This window comes from Xenopus laevis, chromosome 7S (assembly GCF_017654675.1).
Source record: "Xenopus laevis strain J_2021 chromosome 7S, Xenopus_laevis_v10.1, whole genome shotgun sequence".
In the NCBI taxonomy this organism is placed as follows: Eukaryota; Metazoa; Chordata; class Amphibia; order Anura; family Pipidae; genus Xenopus; species Xenopus laevis.
The window spans coordinates 21,599,136-21,621,618 of record NC_054384.1 but is presented as its reverse complement, the minus strand read 5'-3'; the positions used below and the strand labels follow the sequence as shown (position 1 = coordinate 21,621,618).

At 41.1% G+C, this 22,483-nt stretch overlaps 2 protein-coding genes across 2 annotated transcripts in view; one reads left to right on the top strand and one right to left on the bottom strand.

Moving 5' to 3' along the window:
- Positions 1 to 9,253, top strand: part of slit1.S (slit guidance ligand 1 S homeolog) — a 233,092-nt gene extending 223,839 nt beyond the window's left edge. Inside the window, 6 exon segments of the mRNA NM_001087109.1 lie at positions 324 to 552; positions 2,459 to 2,589; positions 3,307 to 3,461; positions 4,857 to 5,145; positions 6,251 to 6,462; positions 8,968 to 9,253. Of these exon segments, the coding sequence (NP_001080578.1) occupies positions 324 to 552; positions 2,459 to 2,589; positions 3,307 to 3,461; positions 4,857 to 5,145; positions 6,251 to 6,462; positions 8,968 to 9,206 (1,255 nt within the window). The 3' untranslated portion in view covers positions 9,207 to 9,253.
- A 297-nt stretch (positions 9,254 to 9,550) lies between these two features.
- lcor.S (ligand dependent nuclear receptor corepressor S homeolog) overlaps positions 9,551 to 22,483 on the bottom strand; it is a 75,562-nt gene continuing 62,629 nt past the window's right edge. The window contains 1 exon segment of the mRNA NM_001095197.1: positions 9,551 to 9,688. The gene's annotated coding sequence lies outside the window, so the exon portion shown is untranslated.

The following is a 22,483-nucleotide window of genomic DNA, read 5'->3' as shown; positions in this document are numbered from 1 at the left end:
CTTTCTTGCAATACAACCTATAAAGTCTGCACAATTTACACACTCAAAACAAATCCCATAAAACCAGTTAGCGAAAGGGAAAATAAAATACACCACTGTAATAACAGCAGCCAATCGAGCACTCTCAGTTGCACGTGTTCCTATTTTGTGAAACCCAGATGTGGTTTAACTCTACAAAAATACCTGCGCATTAAGATAAAAACCAGCCTAAGGAATGATTTTTATATTATACTGGGGTCATTCAGGCAATTTGAGTTTACTTATTAACCTAAATGATCATATCTGTAGAAAAAATATAATTCTATTTCCAACTCTCTCCACAGCGGGCAGCTTTGTGAGATGCCATCCCAGGCTCCCTCTCCTTGTAAATTAACGACGTGCCAGAATGGGGCCAACTGTATTGAGGTGGGGAACAGTGCCATGTGTCAGTGTCTCCCAGGCTTTGGAGGATCAAAATGTGAGAAACTGCTGAGCGTAAACTTTGTGGATAGAGACACTTATTTGCAATTTACCGACCTGCAGAATTGGCCCCGGGCAAACATCACACTTCAGGTTTGTGTCTAAACAAATTTGTTCAACTCCTTCACTGCAATCATTGTTAATGAAATAAGCTGCTATAGAACCATCAGACCAAAGGCATAAAAGTGCTAACCACAGTCCCTAGGGTAATTTTGTTATTGGTTCATAACTCAGTGGCTCAGTAGATCTACAATCTGAAATCAATCCTCCTCCAAAATACTGTAGATGCTTCTGTAAATGATGCGATAAGCACACTTTTAACTGAGAAATCTCTTTTGTTTTTTTTGAGAACATGCAATAGAACTTGCGTTGGGTGACACCTGCCCAATACAATGCATTTCTTAAGGTGGCCATACATGGATAGATCCGCTTGTTTGGCGATGTCGCGGGATCGAACAGATGCGCCCGCGATCCGACGGGATTTTTAATCCCATCCGATCAAGATCTGGCCGACTTTCGGCCAGATCTCGATCGGGGAAGCCCGCCGGGGGCCCCCATACACGGGCCAATAAGCTGCCGACTTGGTCTGTCGGCAGCTTTTATCGGCCCGTGTATGTCCACCTTTAGAAACAGGTTCTAGAAAAGTTGTGTGTGTCTTGTAGGCCCAGGGGGCCAACTGAAGAAGCATGCCTCTTATAATCAAGGTTGGACAAACCAGAATGTACCAGGGTCTCCAGATGGGTCTGACGCTAAAGGGGCTCCCAGAAACCACTTTTGACATGTAACGATTATTAATAAAATGATGCCTAGTCTGACAGAGCAAGGAACCATTGATATTTGGATTCACATGAACTTGTGTCATTCACAGATAAGTAATAAAGAGGGAAATAAAAGATAGTACCATGTTAGCTGAAGGGCTTCCAAAGTTTGCTCTTAGAATTGGTGGTGTTCAAACATCCGATAGACTTTATGATGTTCTAATGTAGAGGGTCTCTTGGGAAGAGGGGCATTTGTGAAGTTTGTTTTTCTCACCAAGAATCAAGACATGGATTTGCGCAGTACTAAGTGTGAGGATCACCTCCACTGAATGATATCCATCTCAGGAGGTAACCTTAGCTCGGTGGTGTGCAGGCCCTCACGATCACATTAGTGTCGGTAGACTAGTCATGTAAAATGTATTGTCATTAGTTAGCAGGGGAACCTACAGATCCTTGGTTATTCCTTTAATAAGATTTAATAAAATTAAATATTTAAAGGGATCCTGTCATCGGAAAACATGGTTTTTTTCAAAATGCATCAGTTAATAGTGCTACTCCAGTAGAATTCTGAACTTAAATCCATTTCTCAAAAGAGCAAATAGATTTTTTTATATTCAATATTGAAATCTGACATGGGGCTAGACATTTTGTCAATATCCCAGCTGCCCCTGGTCATGTGACTTGTGCCTGCACTTTAGGAGAGAAATGCTTTCTGGCAGGTTGCTGTTTTTCCTTCTCAATGTAACTGAATGTGTCTCAGTGAGACATGGGTTTTTACTATTGAGTGTTGTTCTTAGATCTACCAGGCAGCTGTTATCTTGTGTTAGGGAGCTGTTATCTGGTTACCTTCCCATTGTTCTTTTGTTTGGCTGCTGGGGGGGGGTAAAGGAAGGGGGTGATATCACTCCAACTTGCAGTACAGCAGTAAAGAGTGATTGAAGTTTATCAGAGCACAAGTCACATGACTTGGGGCAGCTGGGAAATTGACAATATGTCTAGCCCCACGTCAGATTTCAAAATTGAATATAAAAAAATCTGTTTGCTCTTTTTCTCATGACAGTATCCCTTTAAGTATAAAATGCTGCTCCACTTCATTGTTCAGTTTCTTTTCATAATTCCATGAGAAAAGGGTAATATGAAGCATCGTACTGAGAGTGAAATATAAAGCATTCCACCATTTATCTACACTTGGCAATGCTGCAGGAATTTATTATTTTCCCTCATTTGATAAAATTTTGTAGGTGTCAACAGCGGAAGACAATGGAATTCTATTGTACAACGGAGACCATGACCATATGGCCGTAGAGTTGTACCAAGGCCACGTCAGGGTTAGTTATGACCCCGGAAGCTTTCCCAGCTCTGCCATTTACAGGTAAACCATAAATTATGCATTTCCTCCTCAAAAAACAGTTCTATTTTCTGTAGTCTCTTGTTTACACATTCAAAGGAGACATTCGTTTAATATCCTACAGACAAATATTCGTGCAAAGTTCTGTTTTTGTGTATTGGCACCTCTCACAGGTAGTAATTTCCGGTGCTATGGTGTCACTTCAGCTGCCAGTAATCCCTTCTAAAAGCTTTAGGTATTGAGAGAGAACAATGGAGTCCAAAGGTATCAAATAACAAGCTGTGTAGTTCTCTCTTTGTACCGAAATAATGCCGACTTGTATTGTGCGGCTAACTGGTGTGTAACAACTGCTCTTACTCACTGGCAGTTTTATATCCCCTGCCTAATCAATAATATTGTGCAAAGATACAACCTTTATATGTTGGTAATGCCCCACCCCCTATCAAATACAATATGAATTCTTACTCTAGATTTTCCTTGATAAATCAAGTACATAAACACTCCAGCAATCTCACTGTTCAACGTACGCCTTTCCTGCTCCAATTTATTTGGGAACATCCGTGCTGAAACATGTAATTTTACAACAGACCCTAGCAGATGGCAAACAATACCTTTTGCCCCCAAGCCGGTGTGTAATTTGGAATTAGCAGACCGTTGATGAAAAACAAATCTCCCCTGAGTGTCATTATTTCATGAATAGAATTACAATGATTGGTTTACTTTACAATTTCTCTTCTCCAGTGCAGAGACCATCAACGACGGGCAGTTTCATACCGTGGAGTTGGTTACCTTTGACCAGATGGTTAATCTGTCCATTGACGGAGGGGCGCCCATGACAATGGATAAGTTTGGGAAGCATTATACCCTCAACGGTGACGCACCTCTATACGTGGGAGGTAAGCTTTAAATATTTACATTTACAGAGCAGTCACAAGCTTTACAATGGGCAGAGTGGACTTAATACACGTTCTCTGGTCAGGTTACATTATAATAAATACGTGAACTCCCTGGAGCACCTTGGCACAGAATTGTAATTACATACATGCATACAAAAAGAGTTAGTTGCCGTTATACTTGTCCCAAGTATTTTTCTTAGACATATTAGCATGTATTTAAGGGAAAATAAATGCTAGATAAACTCTATCATGCGTCTTACCCTATACAGTATATTCTCTCTTTTCTTTTGTACAGTGTTGCCCTACAAACAGATATGTGAAACTCTACACCCACATTTCATCTCTTCATCTATCATCTCAATCCATTCCTCCTGTATTACATTTATCTTGGTGGATCAATGGAGGAACAAAGAAGAGGGGGTGTGGGGTGGGTAAAGCTTTAGAGAGGGGGAGGATTCAGGAGAAGGTTTTTGTGCAGTTACAAGTGCTGGGCAGTATGCTGCTCATTATATCCTGGTTTTTGGAGCCAATATATCTATAATAAACACTGCTGTTAGTGTTGGTGCAAGAGTTCAGGAAAGCACACAGGTTTTCTTTATATCTATCAGATCCATGAGACATCTGGGTCACAGGCCTCTAGTTGCACTCAAGTTGAACAAGGCTGAGGAAGATCTGGGTGACACATATTTTGCAGAGAGAGAGAGAGAGTTAATTATAGCAGATATGTTTCCCCAGAACCTCTGGCGTGCATGGCATGACCTGGAAACAGCATGGCCTGGTTACACGTTGCCATCTAGGGAAGGGCTGAGAAGAAACTCACGTCTCTTGCTCTCAGAGATGGGCCACAGGGAGTGCAGAGCTACTGCAGAGAGTGTTATATCCCTCTCATATGTGCTTATCTTAAAATCCTCTTTTGTCTCAAAAGACTGTTATTCACAGACAGCCAATTATTTGTGTTTGGGAGGAGGCACAAAGTGTATTTGTTATCTTCGGGGTAGTGGTACAAAAAGCTGATGATTGCCATTACTCCACCTGCGTTCTACAAAGGTAGAGAAAAGCCGATGTGATCCCATTTGCTTCTTTCAACAAGTGCACTGACTTGGAGGGTCACCCTTCAGCTATGAAATAAAGCCGTTACAAAGTTACAAAAATATATTGTCCAAGAAATATATGGTCACTCCAAACTGACCCAACCCACAAATCCCACCTTGACCTTCAAACTGGGCTTTTAGTGGTTTGTAAGTGAACAAGTAAGCATTTCCAGCGTATCTGGTCTTCAGGCTGAGCACTCCCTGCTACTTCTCCAGGCCCCCGAGTCACACAGGGATTTACTTGACAGTTACAATTTGTACCTGCTAGCAATTGCCACATGTAAGCCATTCTTCTACTCATCAGGTATGCCAGTCGATGTCAACTCTGCAGCTTTTAGACTTTGGCAAATCCTCAATGGAACCAGTTTTCACGGCTGCATACGGAACCTGTATATCAATAATGAGCTGCAAGATTTTACCAAAACTCAGATGAAGCCTGGAGTTGTGCCAGGCTGTGAACCGTGCCGGAAACTCTTTTGTCTTCATGGAATATGCCAGCCTAATGCAGCAAATGGACCCGTGTGCCACTGTGAGACCGGATGGGCTGGGCCACAATGTGACCAACCACTAAATGATCCATGTCAAGGCCACAAGTGAGTAAAAATGGCTAGTCTTTAGTTCAGCGCGTCTTAGCTGTCTTCATATGGGATATGTCTAGAGCCTGGACTCAAACCCAGGAATGAATGATGTTTGTGTATGTGAATGTGTATCACCCACAGTTCCAATAATATAACGCAGTTGGGCTCCTTTGTAGGGATCCACGATTCAGTTCAGGATTTGCAGATGTAAATTAGGGTCCGGAAGTGAAATCACATGACTTTTTGTCACAAAACAAAAAAGTTAAAAAAATAATTGGCAATTTTTCCTTTCCCACTCCTAATTTGCATATGCAAATTCCAAACAAAATCCTGGCAAATGCAAATTAGGATTCAGTTTGGTACTCTGACAAATCTTTCATGAAGGATTTGGGGATTCCGCTGAATCCCAAATAGTGGATTCGTTGCACCCAAGTGCAATTACCATGTAGATCAGTAAAAGCCAATTTGTGATTTGTTTCCATGGGTTACAGCAATGGGGCAAAACTGCCCCAAAATAGTTAATTAGCCAGGAACCCTAGTTCTTAAAAGGAAAACAACTGGATTGGTGCAATAACCAATAGCTAAAGAACATTTATTGATTATGCCGGATGCTTAGGACCCAGAGTATATTAGACATGGTGCTTTACTGTCATTTGGACCCATGTGAATTTATGAGACTGATGGGGGAATGTAATAAAAGTCAGTAATGGAAAAAATATTCGCAATGCGAAAAGTTATGACTTTGTGCGAACAAATTCTCCTTTGTGCGAATTTAATACAGCTTTTGTGAACTCAGAAACTTCTTAGCGACCTCTTCCAACAGTGGAAGAAGGTTTACGGATCCTATATGTTTGCTCCACAAGATTACGACACCTTCAAGCACTTCTTACAAGTAGGCAATGCAATAACAGTTTAAGGAAGAATATTACTTTGAGAAATGCAAATTTTTATTCTTATTTGTGCAAATTATGACATTCCTCCCATTAGATCAAATACATGGTATTTTTAATCATTACAGAGTAAAAGCAAAATCACAAAATAAGGTTGTTTAAATAAAACTCTGTATGAAATGGCAATGCTGTATTTGGATAATGAGATCTTTGCCCCCGTGTATTTTCAGGTGTGTCCACGGAGCTTGCATGCCACTTGATGCTCTAACGTACAGCTGCCTGTGCCAGGATGGGTACAAAGGTGCCCTGTGCAACCAACAAGGAGATCTCTACAATCCGTGTAAAACTTTGCAATGCCAGCACGGGCGCTGTCAGATCTCAGACCTGGGCGAAGCCTATTGCGAGTGTGACAGCGGCTACGTGGGAGACAATTGTGATCAAGGTCAGCTGGTTTAAAAGCTTTCTACTTATGTGTTTTCTCCATTGATTGGAGTTATTTATACTCAAAGAGACAAAGGAGAAGCCTGTTGAAAAGTAGATTGGAATTAAAGCAGCAGTAATGTTTGAAACCCCCTTATGCTACATTGGAGGAATGCACGATGCCATACAAGTCTATGGGGTGTCATTTCTGCAGCGAAAACATTTACCCATCCCTAATCCTGCTCATAAATTACCTAGTAATAGCTGTGCCAGGTGGTGTAACTATAGTGTAACCCAGGATCGGACTGAGAAAAAACCCGGAGCGCCCCCAGCTCTTGTGGGCCCCACCGGCCCAGATCCGCAGTCTTCTTTCTGCCACGACCTCCCTTGGCAGGGGTGGATAGAGATTGGGGGAGGGGCAGCGCCACTGAATGTGCCATTGGTTCAAATTGTGACGCTTAGTTGTCCAGAGCATTAAAGTTGATTTTAAGGGTTTGTGTTCATGTTTAGGCTACATGGGCAGGTAAGGCTGAGCATCTGATCATGTGTGGTCAATCATGGGCTTCTTAGACCAATACTCCTGGTGGATCAAAGATTATTTATTCTGACTTCAAATTTCTTCCTGCTATTCTTATTGTTCTGGTGGCAACATGAACCGATGGAACAATACAAAAGTGGCCGTACACATATATGGCCCCATACGGTATCCGTCCACTCATCCCATCAGTTGGACAACCATATAAGTTAACATGTATTTCAATCTTTACTCTCTCAAGCCAACAGCACAAATGATTTGTATTAAAACAATAATGGGACTTTGTTCTTTAGAGCACAATGGGGGTATAGTTAAAAACAAGGCATGTTAGGGAGAGGAATGGATTTTACTGTACAAGGTACATGAGACAGAATGGAACCTAGAGGAGATTATACAGGTATTGAACTGTGTTCAGCGTACAAGAAGGATTAGGTAGGCAATTTGAGAAAATAGCATTACTGAGTCAGAGAAGCAGCAAGCAGTGGAGAAAAGGGTTATTATTGAGGAGAGAACAAAAGAGAGGCAGTTATTACACCTATTTAATGCTAACAGCCAAGGAGACACGTTCAGGCTGAATATAAGAGAGAGAGAGAGGCAGTTGCAGGCCAGAGTCAGCAAACTAATGATACAGGCAAGAACACAAGAGAAAAGCAGAGGCACAGAACCACTGCTCCAATATGTACATGGCAGCACAGATAAGGAAAAAAAAGAATTATTGTATGAGGCCACAAAGCTCTTTGCTCTATTGCTCCATCACATTTATATGAGAACCAAATGCAAAATCGAATATACAACATAGAATGTCTTCTACTGAGATGTAATGAAGTGTAAAGCGGTACCAAAAGCATCTGGAAGAAGATGCTGGCATGTAGGCAGTGGCCGTTCTTACCTGGGTACATATGCACTTGCAGGTTGGGGTGGGGTGTCTATGTTTTCAATACAATAGGCTCGGTTTGGCCCATTTCTGGTGCTACCGTGGTAACTGTGTCTGTGGCTGATGTGAAGTTTACATTGGCAGCTTTATTTTGGAGAGCAGTATATGGCAGAATATGGAATGGTTAGTGCAATAAGAAAACATCCAATAATATCCAATATTAATAAGCTGCTATAGGTTATTGGACTGGGGGAAAACTTTGCCTATGCTACAACCAGGGTTGGAGTGGCCCATGAAGGTCTGGGCCCACCAGGTTTTTCCCCAATGTCTCACCAGCCAAGTTGGTCACTGTATGATAGTATATCACCCCAATGTACCAAGTAACCCAGCATCAGACTGGGGGGGGGGGTGAGCCCACAGGGCCTCCCTCCCTAGCCACAAATTCCTCTCTGTCTCTGCTTCATAAGTGCCATGCGCATGAGGTGAGAGGTCAGGAAAGAAGACATCGGTGTTGAACGATCAACCCGCTAGCCCAGATCCGCGATTCAAAGGCTTCTTCCTGACGCAACCTACGTTTGCCGGGCAGTCACGGCAAAAACATTGCGCAAACACAAGAGGCACATTGCTCCGCCACCCTGGGACAGCAGCCCCGGTGGGCCCCAAGCCCCCCAGTCCGACCCTGCCCATGAGTCTGACCCTAAGCAGCCACATTAGATGATCATGGCCAGAACTAGGAAGAGGCAAATGCATAGGGTCCTCCTGTTGATTTTATTCAGCCCTGGTTTACTTTTAAGATAATGAAGGATGGGTGGTAGCAGCAGGGGGAATGATTGAGGTAGCTATTGAAAGGGGGGACTGCTCTGGCGAGCAGGGGCAGCAGCATAATTGCCACCAGGGACAGCTTCTGGTAACTTAAAGAGCCGCAATTCCAATTTTTAAATCAGAATTTCGGTTCTTCTAGTGCAGATAGAGCATTTGAGTAGCAATGCGGCCCTCCCTGACCCACTCCGACAGCATCTGATAGGCCATCTCAGGCAGAGAAAACCCCAGAAACGCCCCACACAATCCTTTGCTCCATTGGTTTCTTTTTGTCTTAATCTCTTTCCTTCTCCTTTTAGAATCGGAATGCCGAGGGGAGCCGGTGCGGGATTACTACCAAGTACAGCGAGGCTACGCCATTTGCCAAACCACACGCACTGTGTCCTGGGTTGAATGCCGCGGTTCGTGCCACAATCAGAGCTGCTGCACCGGATTACGCATGAAACGCCGGAAGTACACGTTCGAGTGCAGCGACGGCTCCTCCTTTGTGGAAGACGTGGAGAAACCCATCAAGTGCGGGTGCACCCAGTGCGTGTGAGACAAGTTGAATTGGATTGTATACAAGATCACACCGGACAAAATAAATAAAAAAAAATATATCCAAAAATAAAACCTGGACAATTACATTGTGTAAAACTGGACTTCTGCTCCCCTTTCAGATGCGCGAATATCTTGATGTCAGTGGCATTTAAAAATTCTATGTATAAACAGCACCTGTTGCATTAAGAGGCACACGCACATGCTGACTGGTTGTATAGTGTTGTAATCATTGGAGAAAAGGTATCGAGGAGGTTTATATGTAGAGGGTAAAATGTGTAGATAGAGATTTTTTTAAGAAAAAAACACACAAATGTATTTATACACAATGTGGATAGATTTACATGGAACAAGAAGGAAGGTCTGTATTTTATTTTTCCATTTTTTCTCAAGGTAGAACATTTTGTAACCATCGTGGCAGTATTACATCTGTTTTGTATAGCTCAGAACATTCCACAAGTATTCTTTTCCCATCTGCCATTTCTGCTGGGGAAGAAAAAAAAAACCCATTGGGGCAAAAGGGACACATCACATTCATAAAGCACTTTCTGCTCAATGAAAAGCAACTGACTTATGTCATTTTATATTTATAATCGTATTTTTTTCTACCCCTAAATATCATATCGGCACCAAGGAATATATAGTGAATAAAATACCCCCTCTTGTAAAATATGAGGATATTATAAGTTACAGAGGAGTTTCATGACCATGTTTTTATACAGGTCATGGAACTCCGAGGTAACCTCTAATATCCTCATATTTTGCAACTGGGGGTATTTATTTATTATAATACACAAGATTCAGTGAGTCATGTGACAGAAATTACATCAGAACTCACCGTTTATAACTGATGACATCAGAACTCACAGTTTATAAGGATATAATTTACAAGATATTCATGGCTTTTGTGTATTATATATATATATATATATATATATATATATATATATATATATATATATATATATATATATATATATATATATATATATAATATATATATATATATATATATATATATATATATAAACCCAACAAGCAATTCACTATTAGCAGCAGAGCCGTCTTTAGTGGGATAAAAGTAGGGGCGATACTGAGGGCCCTACCGACATGTGGCTCCATAAAGTTGTTGTTGGTAGGAAGACAGACAATTTAGGGAATGAATGATGGACTAGGGCAAGATGGAGACAATAGGGGTCATTTACCTTTCCATAGGCTGCAAGTACTAGATAACTAAGGGGGGCAAGATCATGTTCCTTTGTGCTCATGTAACAAGCCATTCAGATCTGGGGAATACTACGATTGGCACTTTGCACCAGATTAAAAGTTCAGCAGTAGCTGCAGAGCATCAGGGTGTTTTTTCTGCCATTGCTTAATTTGTGTAAAGGGACGCCTAGGGGTTTCTCCATCCTGCCCCCCACAATACAGCACTGAGAAGGCAGACGGCTCTGTACTTTTTGGCAGGGATTGATTGGACCGGTGTGACACTTGGAAAAAACCCAGTTGGCCCTGGCCCTCATGGGCCCAGACCTGCTCCCCTGGCTGATCAGCAGAGTTTTTGCGTATGCACCGGGTGCGCTGTAAAGATGTGCCACGCACATGTGCGTGATGAGAGTTTAGAGGTCACGGGGGGCCCTGGGGACTGCCAGGAGGGCCCTTCATTTTGCATGCCCTGGTGGGCCCCCAAGGCTCCAGTTCATCCCTGCTTGTTGGGGGTATCAGAAAGTCTGTGCACTCTGAAACGGCAATGCGGAAAGAGGAGAAAGCAGAGTGCAAGTTACAAAAAAATGGCAGATTGTGACTTTTGCACATTGCACACTCCCTTCTGCTAAGTAAATGACCCCTAATAACACTTCTCTGCGTTGCCAAGGCATTTTCTCTGCCGACATATCTACACTGGCGGTGGGGAGAGGGGGGCTGGCAATCCACTTTCTTCCACCCCAACATCAGTGGACACTGACACGGTATGGGATTTGCCTTTTGGTGCACAGGCAGCGCTGATTATGGAATGAAAATACATAAGTTCCCACTTGCCATCTGGTTTGTGCGCTAACAGGTCACTGCTGGAGATGTTAGTGCCATAATGTTGGGATGGAAGGAAGCAGATACCAGCTGAGAATACACCACACGTGACATGGCCCTGAGCTTCAGGGGATTCCGGCAACAGCTGCAGGCCCACCAGACAGACAGACAGTACTACTATATAAACAATGGAGCTGCTGCACATAGCCTGTATTGCCCCAGGGCCCCTCTGATACTAGGAACAGTCCTGCTTAGCAACTTATATAGACTATTAAGGAAGACAGTGGGGAACTTTTGTGAACATTACCAAACTATTGGCTCCATAAATCCCAATTTCAGTCTGTCTCCATCAGACAACGGATTATAGAGAAACTGATGGAACCCTAATGCTAAAGAAATGGTTGGTCTTGCAGAATATGACAGTGTTATTCTATTCATGTTTCTATGGCTGTATTCAATCAGACTGTAGGAGGGGGGAGTTCCCTTTTGCAGTCTTCACTTACTATCTAGAGATCATGGAGAACTGCCCCCCCCTTCAAAACATAATATTTTTTTCTTTGGTACAATTTAATAAAACCTTTTTATATTATTTGTTAATGTTGCAACTTGCCCTTTCAAAACAACACCTATTTTAGCATTATTGTCCCTTTAACATTATTAAAATGTAAATTTGATTCTGCTTTTGCTTAAGTGTATTATCTATGGAGTTGGGTGAGATATATATTGGATTATTCCTGGTGAAACTAAAATACATATGGCTTTATACAAAACAGACACTGATAACATTCATACAGGTGAGTCATTGAGAGAGTAGGAAAACTAAAGAGAATGGAGGTTAAACTATAATAAAGTGAATGGAACAGGTAGCAACAAGCACTGGTTGCTTAGGAAATGCTGTGTGCGGATGAACACCTCTAGTGTATGGGCCACAAGGTAGACCAATCACACAAGTGCCTAACATTGGCACATCAGTAATAATGTCAATGACTTTCATACAATTTTCTGTACAGTTCTGACCCATGGACATCAGTTGGTTTGAGGACACCCTAAATGATATCTGCCGACACACCATAGGTGTAGGTGGGCCAGCTGCTGTTATGATTGGTCAGGCTAGTGGACCAAATGAAGGCACCAATAGAAAGATGGCCATAATTTGGTCCGATGTCGCTGTCAACCAGTGTATGGGCACATTTTTGACTTGAGGGTCAGAAGACTAATGCCCATAGCTGCTTTATCATTCCATATTGACTGATTCAAAAAAGACCCGAGTGTAAGTGGGCCTGGCAGAGCATGACATGATATCAGATGCATGTTTCCTGGTCAAAATCCAGTTGCTGACAAGGGACTTCAATTAGTGATAAAGACAGGCTTCTCTACTGGGATCGGCTGCTTCTCTGCCAGGTGGAATAACATCACCAAACTCCACCTGCACAAATGGTGATGGACAGTTTTCATAAGGATCTATGGAAGATTTCTTAAGGTTCCAGCTTTTGTCCCACTCAGTACTGGCTGATGACTTTAAAGGACAAGGAAAGTTAAACTAAAGAAGTAGGCTAGAAATGTTGTAGATTATGTAAAATATCTGTGTCTCCAAAAATGCCCCAGTAGCTCCCCATATTCTTTTCTGCTGATTCACTGCACATGCTCTGTTCTGCTGTCATTTACTGAGCTTAGGGACCCACTCACAATATACAGTACACATAGAATAGAAATGTCACAATATAAGGCTGATTAGTAATTAATACAGATAATTACTACATGACAGCACAGAAACCAGTGCAATTAGCATCAGAATTTAATAACCAGCCCTGTAGCATCAGCTTATATTACAGACCAACCTCAGTTTCTGCTGGATAATTAGTGACGACCCCTAAGCTTAGCTTCTCAACAGCTGCTCAGAGCCCACTGAGCATGTGAGTGTCACAGACACTTTCCAAGATGGTGACCCCCTGTGACAAGTTTGAAGTCCTGGATCATTGCTGCTATTGACAAGCTGAAACTTTAAGATGGTGCAATAAGTTCACTATATAGAATTAGCATTTTTAGCCACATTCATTTTAAGGGTTTAGTTCTCCTTTAAGGGGAAGGACCAAGAGGGGAAGTTGTAATGTAAATGTGATACAAAGGGGGTAGGCTATGATATGGAAAAGATTTGGTGATTAGGTAGGGTTACAAGGATCTTACAATTATTTAACAAACAAGGCTTACAGATCAAAGTATCAGAGGTGTAGTGGTAATTGAGGGGAAGGGAATTTAGGCAGATTGGAGGTGGCCTTAGTGGATCCCACTGGACCCCCTCCGGTGCAAAAAAGGTGAGAGCCGGGGGAGCAGCAGCAAGCGGTCTCAGGGAGGCAGAGGGACCAGGATCGCTCCTGGTCCCTCTGCCCCAAGTCCACCTCCAAACCTGAGAGGGGTTAGGCAAGTACAATGCCAGTAAATTTGGAATACTGATTTGATACCTAATTATCAACCTTGCAAGCTCAAGAAATATAGATGTTTTGCATGATAAAATCAATAGTCATAAAGTATGTTCAGCCAAACCCCATTTACTGTAGTCATGTTGAACAAGCAGGTATACTGTCTCTTTAAGGGTGAAAAACATGCTTATAAAGATAACTACTGCCCATAAACATTTAATTTCTAGCTGCTGGATAACTTGAACATGTGCAGATGCAGAATATTGTCAGTACACACAGCTGGAAGTCCCAAGTAACCAGACTAATTATTATTTTCCCCACATTGCCTCTGGAGTCTAGTTGTGTCTTATATCCTATAATTGACACCATACTATTAAATCATTTCTTAACAGTGAACATCTTAAGGGGACCTTTTTTTTTTCCTTTGGCAATAGAGCTGTTGGTGACCTATAACTCCCAGCTGTCAGCTCCTGGAACAGCTCCTGGAACAGGCCTGGTCTGGTGAATGGCAAAGGTCTGGGAAAGCCACGTTCACCCATAACTGTGTTATATTGTGTATTTCCTACGATCAGATTGATTTATTCTGCTTCCTTTTAAGGTTTCCGCAATCCATATTTTATCTGTTGTTTTTCAAAGTGTGATTTAGACATGAGCTAATTCTATCCATAGCCAAGTGGAAATATGTATATAATGTGCTCTTTCCTGTAGAGCCGTTGCTCTATTGTTTTATTAACACAAAGACATCCTGGTATTAAAGATCATCGACTCATTAAAGGCTTTTTTTAATGTTATGGCTCCATTTAAATGTCAAAGTGGCACTGATATTTGAGTGAGCAAGTACAAGTTATATGGATAAAGTCTTTAAATGCTGCCATATGATAACCTTACTCTGCACCAAAAAATAAGCGCAATTCAGGATTTCCATGCATGGGAAGTTCAAAATGCTTTCCACACATATATATATATATATATTGTATCTGAGGATGAGCAGATCTTCCTTATTACTGTAAGATTATGTTAAATACATGCAGCTTGCATCAAGAAACCTGTTATCATACGGCTCTTCCAGGATAATTGTTGTTTTAAAGGATAAATACACCCTTTTTTTTATATTCTTATAAATGGGGGAGGTAAAGGCCTACTAATATCCAGTATGATGAAAGATATTTAAATTTTGAGACAATCTGCAGAAATTTGCCTTTGTTCTTCCTATGTCTGGTTGCTGAGATCAGCGACGCCCAGCAACCTGAAAGTAGATTTCTTCTGGGGTTGTTTTTTATTTGTTAATCATTTATTGGTTCTGTTTTCTATTTATCTCCTAGTCTGTTAGTAAAAACCTTTGCCTGAGGGAGTAGGCCGGACCCCAGTGACAGTGCAGTCTAAACCCCAAATGAAGAAATGAGATGAAGAACAAAAATAAGAATAATAAACTATTAGCAACCGGGATTAGTACAGAGCCAGCATATACGGCTCTGCTGTACAGTAGAAGGGTCTATACATTAAACATACAGCTTACATGCATAAACTGATTGATACAGGGGTTGAAGAGGGTCCTGCTTACAATCTAAAAATCAAACAATACATTAAAATGATTTGCAAATAGATTTACATGCATATAACCATTTTGCAAAGTGATTTGACTAAACTAGAAACTAGGGCATCACATTTACACATGTGGTTTAATGTCGCCAAGGTTAAATGAGAGTTTTACACTAAATGGCAGTGGGTTGGGGTTTCCTTAATTGAGAAGGATCTGGGGATTTTTGTGGATAACAGACTGTGTAACTCTAGGCAGTGTCATTCTGTGGTCACTAAAGCAAATAAAGTTCTGTCTTGCATAAAAAAGGGCATTAACTCAAGGGATGAAAACATAATTATGCCTCTTTATAGGTCCCTTGTGAGGCCTCATCGGGAGTATGCAGTGCAGTTTTGGACTCCAGTCCTTAAGAGGGATATAAATGAGCTGGAGAGAGTGCAGAGACTAAGTGCAACTAAACTGGTTAGAGGGATGGAAGACTTAAATTATGAGGGTAGACTGTCAAGGTTGGGGTTGTTTTCTCTGGAAAAAAGGCGCTTGCGAGGGGACATGATTATACTTTACAAGTACATTAGAGGACATTATAGACAAACAGCAGGGGACCTTTTTACCCATAAAGTGGATCACCGTACCAGAGGCCTCCCCTTTAGTCTAGAAAGGAACTTTCATTTGAAGCAATGTAGGTCGTTCTTCACAGTGAGGTCAGTGAGGTTGTGGAATGTACTGTTGGATAATGTTGTGATGGCCAATTCTAATGTCTTTACTTGTGCCTAAATATGCTCCTTGCACTCCCGTATAGTTGCACCAGATGCATATGCCCAACCTCTTATTGCAAACTGCAGGCAAGTACACATATTAACACATGAAGTTCCACCAGGTCTGGGAGTCAAAATAGGCCCGGGTATTTCAAGCAAAGAGAGAGGCCCAATCAGCTCCCCAGCAGCCCACTAAATAGTGACTTTCTATGGTATCTTATGGCAGCCCCTCTGGCATTTGCCAGAACCTACATATTGCCAGTCTGGGCATGGGTTCCACCACCTTCCGACTGGATATAATTCTAGGGTTCCCACAATGGCCTGTGTCGATAAGCCCGGCATACCTGCGTCTAATAAATTGCGCAAAGATCTCAGAATTGGACTCAGAGCACCTGAAATGACGACATTCCTACTTTTCCACATTTTTCAACCCAACGGAAATCCCACTCCATCCAAAGGCAGGTGCAATAGTGCAAGATCCGACACATTGGCGCAATTATGCTGCAGTAGTGTGAGTGGGGGGAGGGGACATTGCATTCTGGGCAAATTGCACTTGTCACATTATTTATGGTTAATCGAATCACCCTTTACAGCTTCTTAGTTAAGAGGGTGATTTAAAATGTAACTACGTATTTCCTATTATCATTAACCTTCCTAAAAAATTTTAAAATGTTTTTTTCTGTCCCAGAAACCAGCCATGACTTATAGACGCTGCAAATCCGTGGGCACACGTACAGGGATGGTAAATGCTGACTGTTCTTCCCTTATAAAGTCCCTAGGAACGCATATGTCACAGCAGTTTAATATCAGTTTCATTGTGCCTATATTTTATGCATCAATAGATACAAAAGCAGAGAAACTGAGCTTTACACCAACCTCAATATTCTGGTCATAAGCATTTTTTTTTGGTTGCATAGCAACATCAAATGGTACATTTCGCACTCAAACGGTTCAACTTATGTATGTGCCAGGCAGATGAAAGGCGATACAGGAGCACCAATACATCTCATCAGGTTTTGATAGAGAAAAAAAAAAATATTAAAAGGGTTGTTCACCTTTAAATTAACTTTTAGTATGCTGTAGAGTAATATTCTGAGACAATTTGCAGTTGGTTTTTATTTTTTATTATTTGCGGTTTTGAGTTATTTAGCTTTTTATTCAGCAGTTCACAAGTTTGCAGTTTCTGCAATCTGGTTGCTATGGTCCAATTTACCTTAGCAACCATGAATTGATTTGAATGAGAGACTGGAATATAAACAGGAGAGGCCTGAATAGAAAGACAAGTGATAACAAGTAGCAATAACAATACATTTGTAGCCTTACAGAACGTTTGTTTTTTAGATGGAGTCAGCGACCCCCATTTGAAAGGTGGAAAGTCAGAAGAAGGCAAATCATTCGAAAACTATATAAAAAAAGAAATAACGAAGACCAATTGGAAAGTTGCTTAGAATTGGTCATTCTATGAATTGCTAAAAGTTAACTTAAGGGTAAACCACCCCTTTAATATTAAAAAGCACTGAGTGCCAGTGGGGTGAGGAGAGATAACTCAATTAAGGTATTAATGGGGTGGTTCACCTTTAAGTTAACTTTTAGTATGTTATAGAATGGCTAATTCTAAGCAACTTTTCAATTGGTCTTTTTTTTTTTTTAGTTTTTGAATTATTTGCCTTCTTCTTCTACTTATTTTTTAAAAGTTTTCAGATCCCATCCAAAAACAAATTCTCTATAAGGCTACAAATGTATTGTTATTGCTACCTGTTATTACTCATCTTTTTCTTTCTTTTCAAATCATTCCAGTCTCTTATTCAAATCAATGCATGGTTGCTAGAGTAACTCAGACCCTAGCAATCAAACTGCTGAAATTGCAAACTGGTGAGCTGTCCTATTACTCAAAAACCATAAATAATAAAAAAACAATTACAAATTGTCTCAGAATATCACTCTCTACATCATACTTAAAGGGGTAGTTCACCTTTGAGATACACTTTTAGTATGATGTAGAGAGTGATATTCTGAGACAATTTGTAATTGGTTTTCATTTATTATTTGTGGTTTTTGAGTTAATCTTTTTATTCAGCAGCTTTTCAATTTGCATTTTAACTCTAGGGTGCAAATTCACCTAGCAATTATGCATTAATTTAAATAAGAGACTGGAATATGAATAGGAGAGGGGCTGAATAGAAAGACGAGGAATACCAAGTAGCAATAACAATACATTTGCAGCCTTAAAGGAGAAATAAACCCTACCCCCCCATACAAATAACCCTAGCAACTATGCATTGCATTGAAATTTGATTAGAAATGAATTTGAATACATGCTGCAGATTGAACAGATTTATTTGCAGCCATGCAACACACATCTAAATTAGATGCTAACTAGCCATGCTTCACTATGTGGCCAGCAGTTTTGGACTAGCCTGCTAAGGCACCTGAAGGAAACCTGGTGGGTTCCAGTCCTGTTGTGCCTCACTGGCCCAAGCTGTGTGGTACATGTAGCAGTGGTGGAGCACTAGGGGGTTTAAATACATTGCTCGATGGTCCACTGTCCGCTGGTGGAAGCCGTTATCATTGGTGGTGGGGCCGTTTGCTGGAGCTGCATTAGGGTGGGCCCTTTGCTCAGTTTTTCCGATGGGCCCTGCCTCCCCCATTCCGACATTGGGGGCATTTTTAAAACCACAGCCAAACCAGAAACATATTTAAGCATTAAATCACACAACTGAATGTATCTTCTGCAGGACTGCAATTCACCATCAGAATCATGGGGCACCATACTACTTACTTAACCTGGCCATGGCCCAATTTACCCAGACATGTCCAATGCACCCAGAACTCATGATCTGCTCAGACCCCATCCACGGCTTTCACAATCCCCTCCATCTTTTCAGCCTATGAATGGAATCTGACCCCACTGTTACAGGTCCCCTGACTCCTAACATCAACCTTCCAACAAATACCAACGTTGACACCTCCAAATTTCCACCCCCTCTTTTACATAAATCCCTAAATGCAACATTAAAGTGGACCTGTCACCCAGACACAAAAATCTGTATAATAAAAGTTCTTTTCAAATTAAACATGAAATCCAATTTCTATTTTTTATTAAAGCATTCATAGCTGTTGTAAGCTCATTTAAACATCTCAGCTGTCAAATATTGTCTGACCCTCCTCTATGCCCTGGGTATAGAGGCGGGGCAGACAATTACTTTCACTTTCCATTTAGCACTTCCTAGATAGTTACATAGTTAAATTGGGTTGAAAAAAGACAAAGTCCATCAAGTTCAACCCCTCCAAATGAAAACCCAGCATCCATACACACACCCCTCCCTACTTTTAATTAAAATTCTATATACCCATACCTATATTAACTATAGAGTTTAGTATCACAATAGCCTTTAATATTATGTCTGTCCAAGAAATCATCCAAGCCATTCTTAAAGGCATTAACTGAATCAGCCATCACAACCTCACTGTCCTGACTGTGAAGAACCCTCTACGTTGCTTCAAATGAAAGTTCTTTTCTTCTAGTCTAAAGGGGTGGCCTCTGGTACGGTGATCCACTTTATGGGTAAAAAGGTCCCCTGCCATTTGTCTATAATGTCCTCTAATGTACTTGTAAAGTGTAATCATGTCCCCTCGCAAGCGCCTTTTTTCCAGAGAAAACAACCCCAACCTTGACAGTCTACCCTCATAATTTAACTCTTCCCTCCCTCTAACCAATTTAGTTGCACTTAGTCTCTGCACTCTCTCCAGCTCATTTATATCCCTCTTAAGGACTGGAGTCCAAAACTGCACTGCATACTCCAGATGAGGCCTCACCAGGGACCTATAAAGAGGCATAATTATGTTTTCATCCCTTGAGTTAATGCCCTTTTTTATGCAAGACAGAACTTTATTTGCTTTAGTAGCCACAGAATGACACTGACCAGAATTAGACAACGTGTTATCTACAAAGACCCCTAGATCCTTTTCATTTAAAGGAGAAGGAAAGCTACGGAGGCATTTTATTGCCAATAGATTAGCTGCAATAGTGCAAGCTAGAATGCAATATTTATTCTGTAGAATGTTTTACCATACCTGAGTAAAAAGCTCTAGAAACTCTCTGTTTGTTTAGGATAGGAGCTGCAGTATTAATGTGGTGTGACATCACTTCCTGCCTGAGTCTCTCCCTGCTCTGGGCTCAGATTACAGTAGAAAAGGGAGGGGTGGGGGAAGAGAAGCAAACTGAGCATGCTCTTGCCCAGGGCAATGAGGTTTAAGCTAAAGGCAGGAAGTCTGATGCAGAAGCCCATGAGTACACAATAGAAGGAAAGAAATGCAGTGTTTCTTTTGACAGGGGACTCAGAGCAGCACTACTTTGGGGGTTTACTGGTATATGTAGATGGACCTTTCTGATAAGGCTTACTTAGTTTTAACCTTTCCTTCTCCTTTAAGGAAACTCCCAACACATTGCCATTTAGTGTATAACTTGCATTTATATTATTTTTGCCAAAGTGCATAACCTGCATTTATCAACATTGAACCTCATTTTCCAGATGTCACTGCTCTCCCAATATTTCCTCGTTCTTTTAACCATTTAATTGTGTAGCCAGGGCATGGGGATGAACATCAGGTCCCCCATTCTGGTGCACAAACAAGATTCTGAGATGATACAAGGCTTGTCTTAAAAACAGTGTCCACAAAATGGCTGCTGCCTGCTTGCTATAATTATGAGACAAGATTCAAATAAGTTATACAGTGTAATTAAAGTTCATTTTGCTTGACTAATGTGATAAAATAGGATTTTGAATAATTTTTTTGGGTGACGAGTCCCCTTTAAGTCTAATGCACAAAAGCAGTGCAACCACATATACAGCAAGTAATATTGTCACTTGAGTCACAAGACACTGAAAACTGCCTATGAACAAGAAATAATAGCCTGCTTACTCATGACCTTATAAAGTAAGGCTATTTAAGGTCACATTGGAATTGAATATAATTGTATTTAAAGGTAGCAGCACCAAAATCTAATGTATATTCTGCCTTCCCAGCTCTATAGGAGGTTATACGGCAACAGTATTATTATTATTAACATGTATTTATAAGGCAACCTGCCCTAGAAAATCACAGCAATCAGGCAGATTGCATTTATAATACGAACGGCACCAGTAAAAGAAACGCTAATTGCTTGCTCTTTGTTACTGAGCCAAGAGACACTTTGCTTATGTCCCTACATAAACCCTATAGCTACGTGGGAAAGCATTTGATAGAAGATATTTGAAACACATTGTGTAGTGAATCATCTCTGAGACACTTACCTTGTTCAACTGGTGCCATACAGGGATGATGAGAGTTACTATGGTGATTAACGAACAAGTACAGAACATTCCTGTAACAATTAGAACATTACATTACTTTGTCCTCCTAGAGACCCGCTAAAAAAAGGAGCTCCGTTTACCCAGGTGTCAGTAAGTCACCGATGGGCGAATTTGTCCCGTTTCGCCGAAAAAATTAATGTATCATGAAATCAGAAAGTTCACGAAAAAATCGTGAAATCTGAATTTTTTCATGAAAAAATTGTGAAAAAATAGAGCAATTTGAATGTTTTCACAATACAACCGAGGAATTTGAACGGTTTCCCTAAAAAAATCAAGCAATTTCAAAGGTTTCACTCAAAAATCGAGCAGTTCACGAAAAAATTTTGAAAATTGAAAATTTACGCCAGTGAATTTATTCACCGGCGTCGAGACGCAGAAAATCGCTGCAAATTCTTGCCAGACGAATTTATTCGCCCATCACCAGTCGTCGACAGTGGCAGTATCCCGGTTAGAATAATGCAATGGACTCATATGAGTATTAGATACAAGGCACATGTTCAGCAGGATTCATCTGGAATCTTTGCTCCTGGCCAAACCGAATCCGAATGCTTTTTGTCACAAAAGGAAAAGATTTTTTCTCTTTTTCCCTTCTCCCTCCAAATTTGTATATGAAAATTAGGATTCAGATTCATCTCAAAGTTCAGATCTCAAGCCCTATCTAAAATTTCTACTGAGGCACTTAGGAAGCTTATAGGGTTATCTAATAAAAGACAGGTGCAGTAACCCATAGCAACCAATCAGCGGTAGCAGTTTATTATACATGGGAGTTAAGCTGGCCATTCACTAATCAGCAGCTTATTGGCCCATGTGTGGGGCCCTCTGACAGGCTTCTCTGATCGATATCTGGCCGAGAGTCGGGTAGATGTCGATTGGGCAGGGGTAAAAATCCAGTCGGACCGCGGACAGCATCTGTTCGTTGATGCAGTCCCACAATCTGACTGCCCGTATTGTTTTTGTTATGATCGGATCAGCCCGATTTCGCCCACCTTGAAGTGTCTCAAAAATTTTAGAGAAGAGACAAATCAGGCATGTGTCTAACGTTATTCTAAATTCATACCTAGCTAAATGTGCAACTTGTGGATATGGGGGCAAAGTTACTAAATGGCGAAGTGGCTAACTAGCGAAAATTTGCCAGCGTGACGTCATTTTGCCACTTCGCCGATTTACTAACGGTCCCTGGCGTAAAAAATTCG